General features: G+C 41.9%; 1 protein-coding gene across 1 annotated transcript in view; it reads right to left on the minus strand.

Annotated features, from left to right (window-relative positions):
• Positions 1-2,345: 2,345 nt before the first annotated feature.
• The window catches only part of LOC311101472 (cilia- and flagella-associated protein 337-like), a gene marked incomplete at both ends in the record, with an annotated part of 32,073 nt that continues 14,541 nt past the window's right edge, over positions 2,346-19,877 (minus strand). The window contains 16 exons of the mRNA XM_084142627.1: positions 2,346-2,535; positions 2,668-2,771; positions 3,506-3,675; positions 4,382-4,463; positions 5,213-5,271; positions 5,487-5,585; positions 6,575-6,737; positions 7,286-7,345; positions 8,255-8,300; positions 8,387-8,441; positions 8,802-8,881; positions 9,155-9,261; positions 11,287-11,389; positions 16,295-16,446; positions 16,807-16,912; positions 17,482-17,728. Coding sequence (XP_083998753.1) covers positions 2,346-2,535; positions 2,668-2,771; positions 3,506-3,675; positions 4,382-4,463; positions 5,213-5,271; positions 5,487-5,585; positions 6,575-6,737; positions 7,286-7,345; positions 8,255-8,300; positions 8,387-8,441; positions 8,802-8,881; positions 9,155-9,261; positions 11,287-11,389; positions 16,295-16,446; positions 16,807-16,912; positions 17,482-17,728 — 1,823 coding nt within the window. The remainder of the gene's footprint in view (positions 2,536-2,667; positions 2,772-3,505; positions 3,676-4,381; positions 4,464-5,212; positions 5,272-5,486; positions 5,586-6,574; positions 6,738-7,285; positions 7,346-8,254; positions 8,301-8,386; positions 8,442-8,801; positions 8,882-9,154; positions 9,262-11,286; positions 11,390-16,294; positions 16,447-16,806; positions 16,913-17,481; positions 17,729-19,877) is intronic.

The following is a 19,877-nucleotide window of genomic DNA, read 5'->3' on the forward strand; positions in this document are numbered from 1 at the left end:
AGAGGGAGGTGTTTAGTCCCAGGATCCTTAGCTTAGTGATGAGCTTAGAGGGCACTATGGTGTTGAATGCTGAGCTGTAGTCAATGAATAGCATTCTCACGTAGGTGTTCCTCTTGTCCAGGTGGGAAAGGGCAGTGTGGAGTGTGATAGAGATTGCATCATCTGTGGATCTGTTGGGGCGGTATGCAAATTGGAGTGGGTCTAGGGTTTCTGGGATTATGCTGTTGATGTGAGCCATGACCAGTCTTTCAAAGCACTTCATGGCTACAGACGTCAGTGCTACGGGTCGGTAGTCATTTAGGCAGGTTATCTTAGAGTTCTTGGGCACGGGGACTATGGTGGTCTGCTATGTCTCATGTGGTTCATAGTTCAAGCCATGTGGTTCATAGGTCAAGCCATGTGGTTCATAGGTCAAGCCATGTGGTAACTAGCATCTTAATTAGCACTTCCGAGGGGTGGTTGGGGATGGTTATCACATTGTGAGAACCATCCCCATTGTAACAATGTACCCAGTAGGCTAAATGGCGTTGAAAAGACGCCTAGAATACATTTTCCGTATGTTGAAAATATGTGTATGTTTCACAAGTTTGGACAGCACAGCACAGCACAGCATAGCACAGTACAGTCCAGTAGAGTTGAATTCAGCAGAGTACAGTACAGTATATTACAGTAGATTACAGTACAGTACACTAGAGCAAAGTAGAGTACAGTTCAGTATAGTTGAGTTTAATTCAGTAGAGTAGAGTACAGTATAATAAAGTACAGTATAGTGCAGTACAGTGCAATACAGTGCAGTACAGTTTAATTCAGTATAGTACAGTAGAGTAGAGTAGAGTACAGTACAGTCAAATTCAGTAGAGTACATTAGATTACAGTACAGTACAGTTACATTTAATTCAATACAGTAGGATACAATACAGTACATTTTACTGTACTCTACCCTACTGTGCTGTACTCTACTTTACTGTACTATATTGTATCCTACTGTGCTCTACTGTACTGTACTGAACTGCACTATACTGTCACGGATTCAGCCGAGGCTGCCCCTCCTCCTTGCTAGGGCAGGCTTCGGCGTTCGTTGTCCCCGGAGTACTAGCTGCTACCGATCCATGTATCTATGTTCTAGTTGTTTTGTCTTTATTGGTCACACCTGTTTCCCATTATGTTGTGATGTCTTCCCTATTTAACCCTCTGTCTCACACTGTGTGTTGTGTGTGTTTGTTCATGTTTCGGCTGTCGTTAGTGTGCGGGTTTGTTCCCTCCCTGCGTGGAGGTTGTTGTTCTTTCTTTTACCTTTCGAGTAAAGTATGCCTTCTGATTAGCTCTGTGTCCTGCGCCTGACTTCGCCTACCGCATTACACTGACGCCTTGACATATACTATACTTTACTGTACGCTACTGCACTCTACTCTACTGTACTGAATACACTCTATTTTTCTTTACTGTACTGTACTCTACTGTATACTGTGCTGTCCAAACTTATGAAACATAGATGTCTATGATTGGTTCAGATTTGGTCCGGTCCTGCTTGTCAAAACTGTGAGTCGTGCGACTCCGACTGAGAGTCAGCAACATTCACACAGACACACACAAACATTCCTTGTTTTTCAACACAAAATGTACTTAACACAAATGTTTACAGCTTTACTTCTTTCACTTTTTCAAAATATTTCATTTTCATCCAAATATCAGATGGTTACTGTTGTTTGTTAGATTAAGCATTGATATGACAATTTCAGTGGAGTAGGAACTACAATGTCAAAGCAAATATTCAACTATGTTGAATTTATTTTTACTTATTTATTTGTATTATGCTAGACATAAATACTGTTCAATAAATTAAGGCTTTACTTTTTTCAAATACTTTTTCTAAAACTTAGTAAATTGGTTAAGTTGTTGCTGAAAAACAAATGGCAAACACAGTTACAACCAACCCCATTCTGTGTGACAACCAACCCCATTCTGTGTGACAACCAACCCCAGGATGGGTCTGGATGTCACAAGTGGACAGAGTGTGTTTAATGGCTTATAACTCCATGTTGGAATAAAATATGAGGGTCAAAATGGTCCGCATTTAAACCCAAGACCCTGGTCTTTCTCTTATTGAAAATAGTCTTGTAAGATATACTGGTGCTAAGAAATACACAAATTAGTAAAAAGTGTGTCAACCAACCCCTGTCTCCCCTAATCAATCCAGGACTGTGCAACTCTTTAAAGTTGTGCAACAGCTCACATTTCAGCACTTCTGATTACTTGCAATGGTGTTGTAACTCCTCTGTCCTTGAAGCATGTTGAGTTCATGGTGCACAGGACCTATGGTCACAGTTTGAGTTCCTGTTATGATTTTATTGGGATTCAGCCGACTCCTGTTCCACAAAGGTGGATATGAAAGGATCTATGCCAGCCATGGAAAGATCGGGCCTCTCGCAGGTGGTCGGGGCGTCGAAGATATCAAAGTACTTGAGAGTGTGGTAGGCCTTGGGTCCGCCATGATTTGGTGGCTTGTTAGTATGCTTGAATATTTCATGTCGAAGTCTGAAATGTGAGAGATAGCAAACAATTTACTGCCGGCAGAAATTAATTTCTTCACATGGTGTGTTCTGAGCCTAGACCTGTATCTGCTTGCCTACTATCTACTGCATCACGCTTGTAATGTGGCTCACTCACCGTTTCCCATGTTCTTCTGTGTAACAAGAGGTTTTAATCTCCTCCTTGATGTCTGTGTCGCTGATGGACAGTGGAGGGTGTCTAAGCTTGCTGGGCGAGTCGGACTGCAATTACATCTCGAGAGAGGAAGATCAGTAGCATATAGAGGAGAGAGAGCGGGAGAGAGAGAGGGGGTGAGGGAGGATTAGAGGTAAAGGAAGAGAGAGAGGGAAAGATTGACAGAGGGGGAGCACGAGAGAGAAGTTGAGAGGGAAAGGAAGAGTGAGGAAGAGTGATGGAGGGAGAGCTTGAGGTAGAGAGATAGAGAGGGAGAGAGTGACAGAGGGACAGACAGAGAGAGAGAAGTTGAGAGGAAGAGGAGAGAGTGGGACAGAAAGAGAAAGAACATGAGATAGAGGGAGAGAAACAAAGGGAGAGGGAGAGAGAGAGAGAGAGGGGGAGAGAGAGAGAGAGAGAGAGAGAGAGAGAGAGAGAGAGAGAGAGAGAGAGAGAGAGAGAGAGAGAGAGAGAGAGAGAGAGAGAGAGAGAGAGAGAGAGAGAGATGCGAAATCAGCCCTGTACATGCACATTTTCTCTGAACATTCCACTTTTGGTAGGAGGAGAGAGCGGGGATGTAGAGAGAGCAGGGATGTAGCTCAGTTGGTAGAGCATGGCGTTTGCAACACCAGGGTTGTGGGTTCAATTCCCACGGGGGGCCAGTATGAAAAAAATAATATATATATGCACTCACTAACTGTAAGTCGCTCTGGATAAGAGCATCTGCTAAATGACTAAAATGTAAATGTAAAAAATGGTAGCGTCGATGAAGAGGCTCGGAAATTACCTTTTTTGTACGCACCTTTGGCTCAGAGTCGTCAGCGTTAATGACGTCGGACACTCTGGTCTCTCCCTCCAGGATGGGGTGAGCTGGCATGCTCAGAGGGTCGATCAGGATCTCATAGGGAACGGCAGGATGCTTCCAGGAGGAAGGGGTGTGGATGCTCCAATTGTCCTGCTGCCCAAACGTCCCTAAGGAGAGAGAGATAGGGATAGAGAGAAACATTCTCCATTTGTACTTTCAATCAGTTACTTTCATAAATTTATACTTTAAATTGGTCAGTGTTGAGAGTAAAAGAGTAAGAAAAAAAGTGCCATATAGAAGCAAACCGGATGGACATCATGAAAATGATCGGAGAGGTAGAGGAAGTTCAGGAATAAAAACAAACCAAATAGAATTATTGTAAAATTGACTGTGTCCATAAAATGTATATAGTATGTATAAACTGGAAGTAGAGGCCTAAGCATTGTTGTTCACTAGTTTACTCCAATTAGGGAAGGGGTAGTGGGGTTGGAAAGTAATAAAGGGAAATATATTTTTTTAAAGGATATGTGTATGCATATGTATTTATATATATGTATGTATGTATGTATAAAAACATATGGGGGATTGGAAGTGATGCAGACAATTACATTGATGGAAGTTACAATCTATCTGCAATATTAAAGCTGATCTACCCCCAGAAAAAAAAAGAAAGCTGTTATTAGGAAGGTAGTGTTTAACTGATCTAAATAGCATAACTACAACAGTGGTTATCATAGTCTATACAAGGGAAGCATCTATCCCCAAAACACACCCCTATCTACTGAACATTAATCTTAAAACATAAATCATAAAACTTGTATACAGAGGAGGAGGAGACAACAGGACGAACGACCTGTGTGATTTGACCCCTACCTATGAACTCTCCGTAGGCACTCCACAGGCGCACAGTGCAGTCTATGGACGAGGTGAGCAGTACTTGGTCATTGTCAACAATCTGCAACCTGTACAAGATGGTTAAAGGGAGGAAGTGAGCAAAATGTGAAGCACAATTTTGTTGTTTATGTTCGAGAGGGTGTTCCCGATTAGCAGGTGCTGCACGTACCCGGTGATGCTGCCGGTATGGGCACGCCAGTAGTTTTCAGCTGAATAAATAAAGACGCTTTTTACTTTTTTAATGCATAGATCAATATAACGCTCTGAGACTAAATAAATCATGCTCTCTTTTGATCTCTTTTGATCAGACCTGTTCTAACGAGTTGAGAAAACAATCGTACCTCTCGGTGGGGTTTTCTCTGAGCCAAGAGCATATGTCTTTATGGCATAGACATAGACATAGCCAAGTTGGTCAGCCGCGTACAGTGACGTGTCTTCCTTTGTCACTGCCAGTTTAGTGATAAGCTGCTGGAACCTAGACTGAAGAACATATTCTTTAGTTACACTTGCTTCATAACGTTCACGAAAAAACCTGAATAAACAATTTATAAATATTGTACATAGCCTACTATTAATAAATAAGCACAATAATTTATAACATGTTAGCATTACAATATGCATTTTAAGCACTTACTATCATTCCTAACATATTTCTAAACATTTATACACATTAATTGAGTAAGAATTTATAATGGCTTATTAAGAAAAGTTATTATAATAAACTGTTGTTATTGCTTTATGATGTCTAGAAACATCCAAAGGTTATAACATAAAAAGGAGCACAATGAAAGTTGCCATGTTAACACATACTGCCTCGAAGTTGGCCAAGAATTTCCCGCCGTTGAGCACGTTCCAGAAGTTAATGCAACCTGTGTTTGAAGACATCAAATAATACTTCATTGGAACATATTCCTCTGTGAATTGCACTGCACAATATATTATTATAATACATTTGATTTTCTATAATATATCATACATGCCATTTAGCAGATGCTTTTATCCAAAGTTACTTACAGTAATGTGTGCATACATTTTTGTATTGGTTGTACCAGTGAGAATCGAACCCATGATTCCTGACACTGACCTGTGGGTCCTGAGGACAGGAGGCATGCAGCGGAGGAGAACTCAGCATGTAATGCTCGGCTCCTCAGGAAGATGATGCTGGGAACACTGGTATCCATCCCTTATAGAGCACAAACATCCCACACTTTGTATTTGACTTCCTATTCCCTTTTTACTTAGTCCCTTTATACTGCACATTCCTCATTTTGTTTTGAAAAACAGCTATTTACCCTGAGGATTGTTCTACACTGTAAATAAAGAAGGGTACGGTCAAGGTGCATTTCTGTTTCCCAGGGTACAAATGTAGGGTACACTAATGCTTGGTGCTGATATGTACCTTTGCTTAGTAGAAAAGGTACAAATTGACAATGTATTGAAGAAAGGTACATATTTGTACCCACATAAGGAACAATGATGAATCCACCTGTGCCATCTCTTTAGAGGTGTGGCTTAGTGGGGGCGGGGCTTTCAGTTAGCTCTTTTTGGCCACCCAACCATGAGTGGAAGTTTTGTACAAGTTTAAGTGTTCTATAGTTATGTTAACTAAGGTTTTCCAAAGTCTTTATAATGGCTAACATAAGAGCATGTGACAATAAAGAGCTTTTAGTAATATGGTAGCGACCTTAACCCAACACCTTGCTACCTCATCAAATGGTTCGGGCCTCGTGGCGTAATGGTTAAGTTGTTGGCCTGACAGTTGCTGGACCTGGGTTTGAGGCCAAGTCGGAGATACCTGCTTAATTCGCTACATTCAGACAATTGAAGCGGTGTATACACGTGAGGGACTTGGTACAGAGAAGAGGTACATTTTTGCCACCTAAAAGGCACAAACGGCTTTGTCATTGTGGTGTTACCCTAAAAAGGCCAATTTGCACCTTTTTCTAAAGGTACACTTTTGTACCATGTCCCCTAAGGTACACTATTGGCTCTTCTAAGGTACAAACTGCAAGGGTACAATTAGGTACCTATAACTAATGGTCCAATGGATGTACCCTACATTGTTTGTACCCCTTTAAGTACAATTCAGTACCTTTTCTTCTGAGAGTGTAGGCTTTAGCTACACTCTATGGCATGCAGGCGAACCGCTCAGGGTTGATAGTGTGATCTGACCTTGGGCATGGCAGCAGTCAGGTTGCAGAGGGCTGGCAAAGCGACACTGGATGTGTCCAGAGACCAGGTTCCACACAATGACCTCCCCGTCGTAGCTGCTGGTGGCCAGGAGGGACGGGGGACACTGGGCCACACACAGGATGTCCTCTATGTGGCCCCTCCTCTGGAGACAGCACAGGAAGACCATTCGGTTCTATATTATAATTATATTAAATTCTAGTTTATTCTATGATTATATTCTATCTATTATATAATTATATTGTATTGTATTTAATTGTATTTAATTTAGGTGCTTTCTTTCAAATCAGTGTCTAATTTAAATCATTAGACCTTAGAACCCAAGTGTGTACCACTCAGTGACATGATGGATGAATCAGTGGCATGATGGATGAATTAGGTACCAGGCAAAGGAGAAAACCAGACCCTCAAGGACCGGAGCTCCCCATCCATGACCTGCAGTAGTATATCAAAGATAACTGGGGCCGACAACTTGGGCCATAAAGTAGGAGTGCTGATTTAGGATCAGTTTAGCTTTTTAGATCACAATGAATAAGATTATATGGACAGGGGGGGACTGATTCTAGATCAGCATTCCTACTCTCAGCTACTTAATACAGCCCCTGACATAAGCACTCAGATTAGCCCTATATATTCTGATTGGCATTGCATGTCTAGTTCCCTATTCATGTTCCTCATTCATTCCTTATTCACCAGATCGTCCTGCCATGAGGGCTGAGGCTTCTGGATGTGGTGAGGCTCGTCTGGTGAATCCTAGCATGGAAACATACAGGGCATGCAGTCAACATTTTGAAATGAGGATCTTCAACCAGCCGTCTATTGTTGAAGTCTAGAAATGAGAGAGGCACGTGTGTATTTCTAACTGGATCCCTCTGATGCCCTTTCTGTGACTTAGTAAAGTGCGCTGCCATCTCTACAGCTCTGGTCTCTGTGCCTCTGACCTCGTCCCCAGGGCAATGGCTGGGAACGAGATTACTATGCCTCATAGTTATGTGGTCTTTGAAATCCAGCTCTTATGATGTTCTCGATGCTCTCAGAATCAAAGGTGGATGGGAGGACTCTGTGGGAGGAATTACAGCTCTGTGGACAGGTCCATGCATACCTTTGTTCCTACAGGCCTGGAAGAGTGTGAGTGTCACTGAAGTGCTATTGAATATGGAATTCTATAGAAAGTCTATTCTTTAGAACCTATCACCTCTGAGTTGGTTCTCTTACTTGAATGCTTAGAAGTCTCTTATACTGAAGAATAGTGTAGAAGAAGAGGGATTTTTCAGACACTCAAAGACTGCCATACATAAGTAAAACATTTTGAAGAGTAACGAGGCAGGCAAGCTTATTAGGGCGTTTATATTCCTCGCTGATAATATACTCCGAATATGCTCTTGAAGAGTTTTCAAAGATTGTCTCGTGTTTTTGTGAAGTCATAAAACACTTTGAATTTGGCATGGCTACCGGTGCAGACTCTCAGGTGGTCTCTGCTCTGGTGAGGCGTATGCAGAAGGTAATGAAAATGGAAATGGGATCTCAAGGTTGAATAGGTTCTAAGAGGAAGACGGGTCATTGGAGTAGTAAATGTATAGATCCAATAGTGAAATCATTCACATAGAAAATATGTGGTCTATCTGGCTCATAGAGATAGTTCTTCTTCACCTCTATACTCACAGAGTATATGTCAATCCTGCGGTCCCATCCAACAGACATCACATACCTGGAAAAATGTATTGCACGAGGTTGAGATGAATCATTATTCCTCGCAAATCAACATTTGTCACATCCATCATTAGTTCTACTCACGTGTTTCTGTGGACTGTCAGGTAGGTGCAGTCACACACCTCATTGGACTCCCCATCTGTGTGACATGTTTACGCGAAACTATTATAGCACATTAGTGGTTATATAGCCTGTGTTATGGAGGCAGTTGACATAAGGGACAACAACAAATTAGCCTGTCATCTATAATGCAATGATTGTTACCTTTATAATGTCTTATGCTGTTGTTCATAATGTTTATGACTGCCTATGACAGATGTTATAATGTATTATATAGCTGTAATAATGGCTTTATGAATGCATACATAAGGGGGGCTTCAGTAAAGTGTTACCGAATCACCTCATGCAGCATATAACAGAGAGAATATATAAATCCTGATCACTGTATTGCTCCTAACACCACCTTTATACTGTGAGATATGAATTAGAATGTACTCACCCTTTTTTAGTATCTTCAGACACTGACCATTGTTAAAGTTCCAGATCTTTAGAAAGCCATCTCTCCCCCCAGTGACCAGTCTATAATGAGGAAGTTTAATCTTATTTCTTTCTTTCAAACATTTATTGAAAATACATTTATTTTTGTAGTTTTATTTTGAACAAAATAAGGCAAACACCACAATACAAACACACAAATACAAACAAAATAACATCTGCAGTGCACACTCTTCATCACTCTTAATTTACCTCATTAATCTGAGCTTCCATTAGGTAGGCAACAGTATGGTCATATTGCATTCATGGGAAAATATCACATTTCAATAATCAGTCATTAAAAAGAGCTTCACATACCTCCTTCCTTTGGGGTCAAAGGTCATACAGGTAATGGCAGATTGTCCGTGGGCACCACCAAATTCAAACACCTGGCTCCCTGTGTCGAAATCCCACACCTTCACCACCTAGGATCAGTTAGACAACATGTTGTGTGACCAATGACATCATATCGTATACAATATACAGTGGGGCAAAAAAGTATTTAGTCAGCCACCAATTGTGCAAGTTCTCCCACTTAAAAAGATGAGAGAGGCCTGTAATTTTCATCATAGGTACATGTCAACTATGACAGACAAATTGAGGAAAAAAAATCCAGAAAATCCCATTGTAGGATTTTTTATGAATTTATTTGCAAATTATGGTGGAAAATAAGTATTTGGTCACCTACAAACAAGCAAGATTTCTGGCTCTCACAGACCTGTAACTTCTTCTTTCAGAGGCTCCTCTGTCCTCCACTCGATACCTGTATTAATGGCACCTGTTTGAACTTGTTATCAGTATAAAATACACCTGTCCACAACCTCAAACAGTCACACTCCAAACTTCACAATGGCCAAGACCAAAGAGCTGTCAAAGGACACCAAAAACAAAATTGTAGACCTGCACCAGGCTGGGAAGACTGAATCTGCAATAGGTAAGCAGCTTGGTTTGAAGAAATCAACTGTGGGAGCAATTATTAGGAAATGGAAGACATACAAGACCACTGATAATCTCCCTCGATCTGGGGCTCCACGCAAGATCTCACCCCGTGGGGTCAAAATGATCACAAGAACGGTGAGCAAAAATCCCAGAACCACACGGGGGGACCTAGTGAATGACCTGCAGAGAGCTGGGACCAAAGTAACAAAGCCAACCATCAGTAACACACTACGCCGCCAGGGACTCAAATCCTGCAGTGCCAGACGTGTCCCCCTGCTTAAGCCAGTACATGTCCAGGCCCGTCTGAAGTGCATTTGGATGATCCAGAAGAGGATTGGGAGAATGTTATATGGTCAGATGAAACCAAAATATAACTTTTTGGTAAAAACTCAACTCCTCGTGTTTGGAGGACAAAGAATGCTGAGTTGCATCCAAAGAACACCATACCTACTGTGAAGCATGGGGGTGGAAACATCATGCTTTGGGGCTGTTTTTCTGCAAAGGGACCAGGATGACTAATCCGTGTAAAGGAAAGAATGAATGGGGCCATGTATCGTGAGATTTTGAGTGAAAACCTCCTTCCATCAGCAAGGGCATTGAAGATGAAACGTGGCTGGGTCTTTCAGCATGACAATGATCCCAAACACACCGCCCGGGCAACGAAGGAGTGGCTTCGTAAGAAGCATTTCAAGGTCCTGGAGTGGTCTAGCCAGTCTCCAGATCTCAACCCCATAGAAAATCTTTGGAGGGAGTTGAAAGTCCGTGTTGCCCAGCGACAGCCCTAAAACGTCACTGCTCTAGAGGAGATCTGCATGGAGGAATGGGCCAAAATACCAGCAACAGTGTGTGAAAACCTTGTGAAGACTTACAGAAAACGTTTGACCTGTGTCATTGCCAACAAAGGGTATATAACAAAGTATTGAGAAACTTTTGTTATTGACCAAATACTTATTTTCCACCATAATTTGCAAATAAATTCATTAAAAATCCTACAATGTGATTTTCTGGATTTTTCTTTCTCATTTTGTCCCTCATAGTTGACGTGTACCTATGATAAAAATTACAGGCCTCTCTCATCTTTTTAAGTGGGAGAACTTGCACAATTGGTGGCTGACTAAATACTTTTTTTCCCCACTGTATGTGTAGTGTTCAGTAAATCATTATATAGTATATGGGAGGGTACTGGTCCCACAGAGATCATATTAAATTACTATTACTAGTTCTATATGTAAGTAATTCTGTCTGTGGGACCAGTATCTACTGCAGCATTTGCTGGAATTATGTTCTGGGTGAAAGGGTCTCAGTGTCGAAGTACTGGTCTATGCAGCCGACTCCGGACAGCACAATGCCCCTATGACGGGGATTCTGTCCTTCTCCTTCTACCTGTCTCCCACTTACCTTCCCAACTGTTGAAATAAAATCTAAGAAACTAAAGTCCACCCCCCCCCCCTTTTTTTTAAAGAGGGGGAAAAGATAAAGGGTTTCCGAGGTGAGAATGACTTGAAACTCACGGATCCTTCGGTGCAGCTGACGACCTGTCTGAACTCATGGCTATAGCCACAGCACAACACAGGCTCCTTGTGAGACACGATCAGATGTCCCTGGGGCTGGGGCCTGGAGGAGAAAAGAGGAGAAAGATGGTGAGGAGGAGAGAGGAGAGCAATGGAGAAGAAAGGAGAGTAGAGATGGTGAGGGGAGAAGAGAAATGGTGAGGTGAGGAGAGAGAGATGGTGAGGAGAAGAGTTGAACACATGAGAAAAGGAGAGGTGTGAAAACCATTACCTCAACCTGAATGACTTAAGATAACAAACCTTTATCTCTTTGATTAAAACCTGGTTTGAAAAAAAAATCTGTTATCATTCTTCCCTATTATCCTAGTATATTACCCTATGTACTTAATCCTAGTATATTTCCCTCTCATGTTGCCCTAGTTCAGGGATGGGCAACATGTACAGTGCATTCGGAAAGTATTCGGACCCCTTGACTTTTTCCACATTTTGTTACATTACAGCCTTATTCTAAAATTGATTAAATTGTTCTGTTTTTCCCCTCAGCAATCTACACACAATACCCCATAATGACAAAGCAAAAACAGGTTTTTAAAAATTGTTGCTAGTTTATTCAAAATAAAAAAATTGAAATATCACATTTACATAAATATTCAGACCCTTTACTCAGTACTTTGTTGAAGCACCTTTGGCAGCGATTACAGCCTAGAATCTTATTGGGTATGACGCTACAAGCTTGGCACACCTATATTTGGGGAGTTTCTCCCATTCTTCTCTGCAGATCCTCTCAAGCTCTGTCAGGTTTGATGGGGAGCGTTGCTGCACAGCTATTTTCAGGTCTCTCCAGAGACGTTAGATCAGGTTTAAGTCCGGGCTCTGGCTGGGACACTCAAGGACATTCAGAGACTTGTCCCGAAGCCACTTCTGTGTTGTCTTTGCTGTGTGCTTAGGGTCGTTGTCCTGTTGGAAGGTGAACCTTTGCCCCAGTCTGAAGTCCTGAGCGCTCTGGAGCAGGTTTTCATCAAGGATCTCTCTGTAATTTGCTCCGATCCTGACTAGTCTCTCAGTCCCTGCCACTGAAAAACATCCCCACAGCATGATGCTGCCACCACCATGCTTCACCGTAGGGATGGTGCCAGGTTTCCTCCAGACGTGACGCTTGGCATTCAGGCCAAAGAGTTCAATCTTGGTTTCATCAGACCAGAGATGGTTGTCCTTCTGGAAGGTTCTCCCATCTCCACAGAGGAACTCTAGAGCGCTGTCAGAGTGACCATTGGGTTCTTGGTCACCTCCCTAACCAAGGCCTTTCTCCCTCGATTGCTCAGTTTGGTTGGGCGGCCAGCACTAGGAAGAGTCTTGGTGGTTCCAAACTTCTTCCATTTAAGAATGATGGAGGCCACTGTGTTCTTGGGGACCTTCAATGCTGCAGAAATGTTTTGGTACCCTTCCGCAGATCTGTGCCTCGACACAATCCTATCTCGGAGCTCTACCGACAATTCCTTCGACCTCATGACTTGGTTTTTGCTCTGACATGCACTGTCAACTGTGGGACCTTATATAGACAGGTGTGTGCCTTTCCAAATCATGTCCAATCAATTGAATATACCACAGCCGGTGATTTCGTCAGCCGGTGATTGTGAAGCAAATAACTGTCGGTCTCACGGTAATTGACCATTAATTAACATAAACACATTTAGCATCTCCTGGCTTCCACACATAGCCTACAAGTTACTGGCAGACCTTCAGAACATCTACATTTAAAAAAGTATAATAAATCCATGTAATATAGCCTACACCTTCACAATAAATCCATTATTTATTTTAGACAGCTCTAAAGAAGAATGATATGAAGAAAATGTAGTCTATTTCAGAAGAAAATAATAGCAAACTCTGAGTTGTCCTTATGTTAGGTCCTGATGTGGCTATGCCAAATGGCTGTGGGCTACACTAGTTCATTTAGCAGACAAGATTTGCTTAGAATTCCGTGGCATTATTCTATATTATTTTATAGTATGATGAATACAATTGAACAAAGCTGAATAAAATATAAATATTTTCTCCAAACAATTTGAGGGAGTGCTGAGTGGTTAAATAAGAAATAACTCCTATATGCTTAATTTAGAGTTATTAATGTCACTTTAGTTGTTCTACAAACGTTGGGCTATCTGTTTAGATTTATAATACATTGTAAGGCTGCATGATGAGACTAATGATGATTTGAAAAAAGTCGCTTGAAAGGCATGAGCTCTGCTTTGTTTTTTGCGCAGGCTGTACACATTCCAATAGTCTCTCATTCACAAATTGACAAGCTCTTGACAAGCTCTCAAATTTCACGGTGGCATCCCCTTTGTGGCTGTAATGCACCCTAAAAAAATCCATGCCTTTTGAGGCCCGGAGTGCTGCGTTGTGCCCTTCTCCCTGAGTGCTGCGCAATCCGAAGCACCTCTCACTCACATGGCTCCCCATCACGTGATCACAGGCTAAAAGTGAAGACAGACACATCGGGGACGCAACTGCGTGTGTCCTTATCCAATTCCGAGGTGCATATTGAAGATATTGGAAGAACTGTCCACATGTACTTTTTGTCAGCCAACAAGATGAGTAGGCCTAACGAACAGCAAAAGCACTAGCCTATTTCAATCTACTATTCCCCATAGTACAAAAGTCGACCTATTCTATTCTGTGGGAGAAATTAATATTCCAAACATAGTCTGGGACAGTTGTGGGATGCAATAGATCCCAAATTAATACAACCACTAGCATAAAAAAAAACATTTTTTACGCAATGTGACTGACGCAACAGTTCAGAATGTTTAGCTTAAAATGTTGATAAACTATTAGGCTATTTCTTCACATTATAAGCGCAGCAATGTGCATATGGCAGTAGGCTATAAGTGCAAATGTCCCATTAGCGGGAAAAGTGACCACAAATGCGATTATGCATGTAATGCTTTTATTATAAAGCTGCATTTCTATGGTGAAAGTTATCATCCCCAAACTTGAAACTCATGCGCTGTTTATGTATGCCAGTTAGGCTCTAAACCCCTTGTAAAGCGGATTAATGTGCTTAATTTTAAGAAGTTATTTGGCCACTTTAGTTGTGATACAAACCTTATCAAAACATATAGGCCTATGGGCTAGGCTACATGAGGTGTGCGACTGTGATTAGAACAAGTCGCAAGAAAAGGCAGTATCTTATGCTGGGCATCATTCACAAGTGATAATATATAATTCACAAGTGATAGGCTAATATTGTCACCCATCAGACTATTCTTAATTTAATCTTGTCTTTACATATACTAAATAATATATGTGTGAAATTTGTTTTGATTTAGAATGGACCATTATCATGCACCTGTCTCAGAACAGGGGCAGCGGGAAAAAATTCATGTCATCTATGCACTTAAATAGCGAATGGAGGACGCTTATCCTGTGGTTCATTTTTATGCCAGCCAGGTAGGCTATACTCCTGTTGTAAAGATAAACAATGTGCTTAATATTAGGAAAGTTGAGAAATAAATATAGTAGGCCTAGTCTATAGAAAGCTGATGGGATCCTCCTCTTTTTAGTAGAGGCCATCACTTTTTTTTCAATTGCATAGCCTATAGAAATGTTGCGCAACATGAACTCATGGGCTCTCAGAGTGATTAGAGGGACAGTTGGTAGAGCATGGCGTTTGCAACGCCAGGGTTGTGGGTTCGTTTCCCACGGGGGGCCAGTATGAAAAAAATGTATGCACTCACTAACTGTAAGTCCCTCTGGATAAGAGCTTCTGCTAAATGACTAAAAATAAATCAAATAAAACAATAGAGTGCTGAGTACCAGGCAGTTAGCAAGTTTGGTATGCTACTAATGACCATAAGCATCATCAGAGTTTAGAGAAGCCTAATTACTGTGACTAAACGGTCACATGGAATTTGACTGCCTTCATGACTTGAGACCGCCGGTGTGGCGGTAATAATGTCACCGCAACAGCCCTAACCACAGGTGGACTCCAATCAAGTTGTAGAAACATCTCAAGGATGTAAATACATTTGCAACAATTTCTAAAAACCTGTTTTCGCTTTGTCATTATGGGGTATTGTGTGTAGATTTCTGAGGATTTGTATTTATTTAATCAATTTTAGAATAAGGCTGTAACATAACAAAATGTGGAAAAAGTCAAGGGGTCTGAATACTTTCCGAAGGCACTGTATATATATATATTTTGGAACTCAGTCGGGGTCTGAACTTACTGTTGAGAGTTAGAATAATAGAATACACAAGGTGCAATTTCGAAATTTGGTTGTGCATCAGCAGTCATTCAATTAGCTCATGTCAGCAAAAAGTATTTAGATTGGTAAGTTAGTCTAGCGGCCACCTATCTAAACTTGTAGTAAGCATGGTCAAATTACTGAACGGCGTGGGGCCCATTGATCATCAGTTATCATATTAAAAACTGCAAACATTTGCCTCCACCCTATGGAGGGTATGGATGTGGGTACGCAGATCCACAAGTCACTGCAGCCCCTCATGATGAGTTCTGTTTTTTTTGTGGCCACCAGCCCCATCAAAGTTGCCCATCCCTGCCCTAGGTGAACAAATAAGCCTTATTAACTCACAGGTGCAAATTTGACAGTATATTTCCTATTTAGTGGCACCCTAATGGTAAAAAATGGCACCCTATTCCCTATAAAGTGCACTACATTTGACCAGAGAGAAGTAGTGCATCATACAAAGCTATTCGCTGCTCTGGCACCCCAATGGTGGAACAAGCTCCCCCACGACGCCAGGACAGCGGAGTCACTGACCACCTTCCGGAGACACTTGAAACCCTACCTCTATAAGGAATACCTGGAATAGTATAACAGTAATCATTCTACCCCCCCCCCCCCCCCCAGAAAAAGGTGGTTGTCCCACTGGCTATCCTAAGTTGTAAGTCGCTCTGGATAAGAGCGTCTGCTAAAATGTAAATGTAAATGTATGGAATAGGGTGGCGTTTAAACCAAAGCCCAGTAGTAAAGTAACCAACCTGGTCCTGAGAGAGAGCAGCGCTAGTGAGTCTGCTGCAATGTACAGTGCTTTGGTGGAGGGAGAATACAGGCATGCAGAGGTGTCTCCACGGATGAGGCTGGCTTTGGGGTGGGCTGTGATGAGGCAGCTTTGGTCTTGGATATCCCAGATCTGAACGACAGACAGTCATCAATTATTTAAAGGGCCATTACACTCCAAAACCAACGTTTTCCAGATGTTTTCAGACGTCAAAAGTAGTCTAAGGTCAAGATGAATTCACATCCCTTGCTATCTGTTGTGTAGATACAGCTATATGCCTCCACTTTTCAACCCCAAATGAATGGAAAAGATGAGCACCACGAATCTAGATTACATTACATGGTGCTCCTCTTTTCCATTCATGGATTCTGGCCTATAGCTGCATCTACCAAACTGATGGCCTAGGGTGTGGACTTATCTCAACAGAAGATCAATTTTGAGGAAAGTCAGCCAATAAGTTCTAGTTTGAAGGAGAATTAAATGGTGTCCCACCTTGGCAGTGTTGTCCATAGAGACAGAGAAGATACGGTTTTCCTCTGAGGAGATGAAGAGGTAGAAGATGGGAGCAGAGTGTCCATTTAACACACCTGTGGGCTTCCTGTTATAGAACAACAACAGAGTGTCCCTTTAACACACCTGTGGGCTTCCTGTTATAGAACAACAACAGTGTCCCTTTAACACACCTGTGGGCTTCCTGTTATAGAACAACAACAGAGTGTCCCTTTAACACACCTGTGGGCTTCCTGTTATAGAACAACAACAGAGTGTCCCTTTAACACACCTGTGGGCTTCCTGTTATAGAACAACAACAGAGTGTTCCTTTAACAATGCCGGTGCCTTACTGCAGGGCTGGATCAAAAGCCTGTACACCCAGTAGCTCTCTGAGACATAAGAGTTTCCTGTGCTTTTCCTCATTAGCTCATTCCTTTGGATGTGTCCAAATAAATGTCATTAGAAAACAGCTTAAACAAATGCAAATGCCGCTACTGTTGTTATTCTGGCTGCACTGTTTGACGTGACTGTCAGTTAGCCGTAGTTGGCTAGCTAGCAAGCAAGGGATAAGAACGTTGCCAGCCAGTATGGCAATGGAACATTTAGAACAAACGACTGGGTCGGGTCCATAGATACAGAACAAAAAGACTGAACGACTGGGTTGCGTTTCCTCACCCAGGGACGTATGGGTTCCACAGACGCAGCACCCTGTCCATCCCTCCGGTCACCAGCAGGTTGTGCTGTTTGCTGAGGTCAAAGGTCATGACGCCCTTGTAGACGGGGAAGACGGTCTGGTCACATGGTGCCCGGGGCTGAGGAGACCCATTGTTATTAGAAAGGGCCCTCCTGGCCTTCCCATCCCGACACACCTCCCTGATCTCCCTCATCTGCTGCTCGATGTTGGTGGACGGGAGAACGCAGCCTGGGTGTGAGATCAGAGCGTGTTGTTTCAAATTCATAAGTGATACATTCAATTATATCAATTAAGCATAAAAAGCACTAATATGCTGTTAAATATATGCGCATACCTACACTCTTACAGACAGACAGACAGACAGACAGACAGGCATACACACACGCATGCACGCACGATACACATACAGTGGGGAAAAAAAGTATTTAGTCAGCCACCAATTGTGCAAGTTCTCCCACTTAAAAAGATGAGAGAGGCCTGTAATTTTCATCATAGGTACACGTCAACTATGACAGACAAATTGAGAAAAATAAATCCAGAAAATCACATTGTAGGATTTTTTAGGAATTTTTTGCAAATTATGGTGGAAAATAAGTATTTGGTCACCTACAAACAAGCAAGATTTCTGGCTCTCACAGACCTGTAACTTCTTCTTTAAGAGGCTCCTCTGTCCTCCACTCGTTACCTGTATTAATGCCACCTGTTTGAACTTGTTATCAGTATAAAAGACACCTGTCCACAACCTCAAATCCGGAAGAGGATTGGGAGAATGTCATATGGTCAGATGAAACCAAAATAGAACTTTTTGGTAAAAACTCAACTCGTCGTGTTTGGAGGACAAAGAATGCTGAGTTGCATCCAAAGAACACCATACCTACTGTGAAGCATGGGGGTGGAAACATCATGCTTTGGGGCTGTTTTTCTGCAAAGGGACCAAGACGACTGATCCGTGTAAAGGAAAGAATGAATGGGGCCATGTATCGTGAGATTTTGAGTGAAAACCTCCTTCCATCAGCAAGGGCATTGAAGATGAAACGTGGCTGGGTCTTTCAGCATGACAATGATCCCAAACACACCGCCCGGGCAACAAAGGAGTGGCTTCGTAAGAAGCATTTCAAGGTCCTGGAGTGGCCTAGCCAGTCTCCAGATCTCAACCCCATAGAAAATCTTTGGAGGGAGTTGAAAGTCTGTGTTGCCCAGCGACAGCCCCAAAACATCACTGCTCTAGAGGAGATCTGCATGGAGGAATGGGCCAAAATACCAGCAACAGTGTGTGAAAACCTTGTGAAGACTTACAGAAAACGTTTGACCTGTGTCATTGCCAACAAAAGGTATATAACAAAGTATTGAGAAACGTTTGTTATTGACCAAATACTTATTTTCCACCATAATTTGCAAATAAATTCATAAAAAATCCTACAATGTGATTTTCTGGATTTTTTTTCTCATTTTGTCTGTCATAGTTGACGTGTACCTATGATGAAAATTACAGGCCTCTCTCATCTTTTTAAGTGGGAGAACTTGCACAATTGGTGGCTGACTAAATACTTTTTTCCCCACTGTACATAGACACGTCAACAGACACACACACACACACACATAACAGATTGTTGAACTTGATAGATGAGCCATGAGTCATCGCCGTCCAGAATGTTATTCAGAACAGATTAACATAAATTATATTACATGGAGACTGTAGTTTTTGACAGGTGCCTCTGCACATGATAAATATGCTGGATTAATTGCTGCTTTTCAGGTAAACACATCATTTTTAGGTTATAATGAGGCAGAAAGCCAGATAATTACTGATATTCTTTTCATAACCTGTGCTCTACAACATAACTCCCATACCAGAAGTGAATACCTATGTATTTTTTAAGAAAAAAAAAAGTGCTTTATTCAAAAAACATTACAAACAGCGTGGAAGAAAGATTAGGAGAAGACAACGTGGGAAGGTTGAAGACAGGTAACAAACCATAATTATACAACGGGTGGGTCTAATCCTGAATGCTGATTGGTTAAAACAGCATTCCAGCCGGTGTCTATTCCACAAGTTACCACCAGCTAAATCAATGACATAAATGCCTGTATTATATGTGTTATTGGCTAGCTCCTCTGAACAACAGTGTCCTGACAAGAGAGCACATTTTCTATGCCAGGCGAAATTGCGCCTCATTAGCTCATTGTTATGGATGTGTCCAAATAAATGTCATTAGAAAACAGCTTAAACAAATGCAAATGCCGCTTCTGTTGTTATTCTGGCTGCACTGTTTGACGTGACTGTCAGTTAGCCATAGTTGGCTAGCTAGCAAGCAAGGGATAAAAACGTTGCCAGCCAGTATGGCAATGGAACATTTAGAACAAACGACTGGGTCAC

Source organism: Coregonus lavaretus, assembly GCF_964263955.1.
Source record: "Coregonus lavaretus genome assembly, chromosome: 26".
NCBI lineage: Eukaryota > Metazoa > Chordata > Actinopteri > Salmoniformes > Salmonidae > Coregonus > Coregonus lavaretus.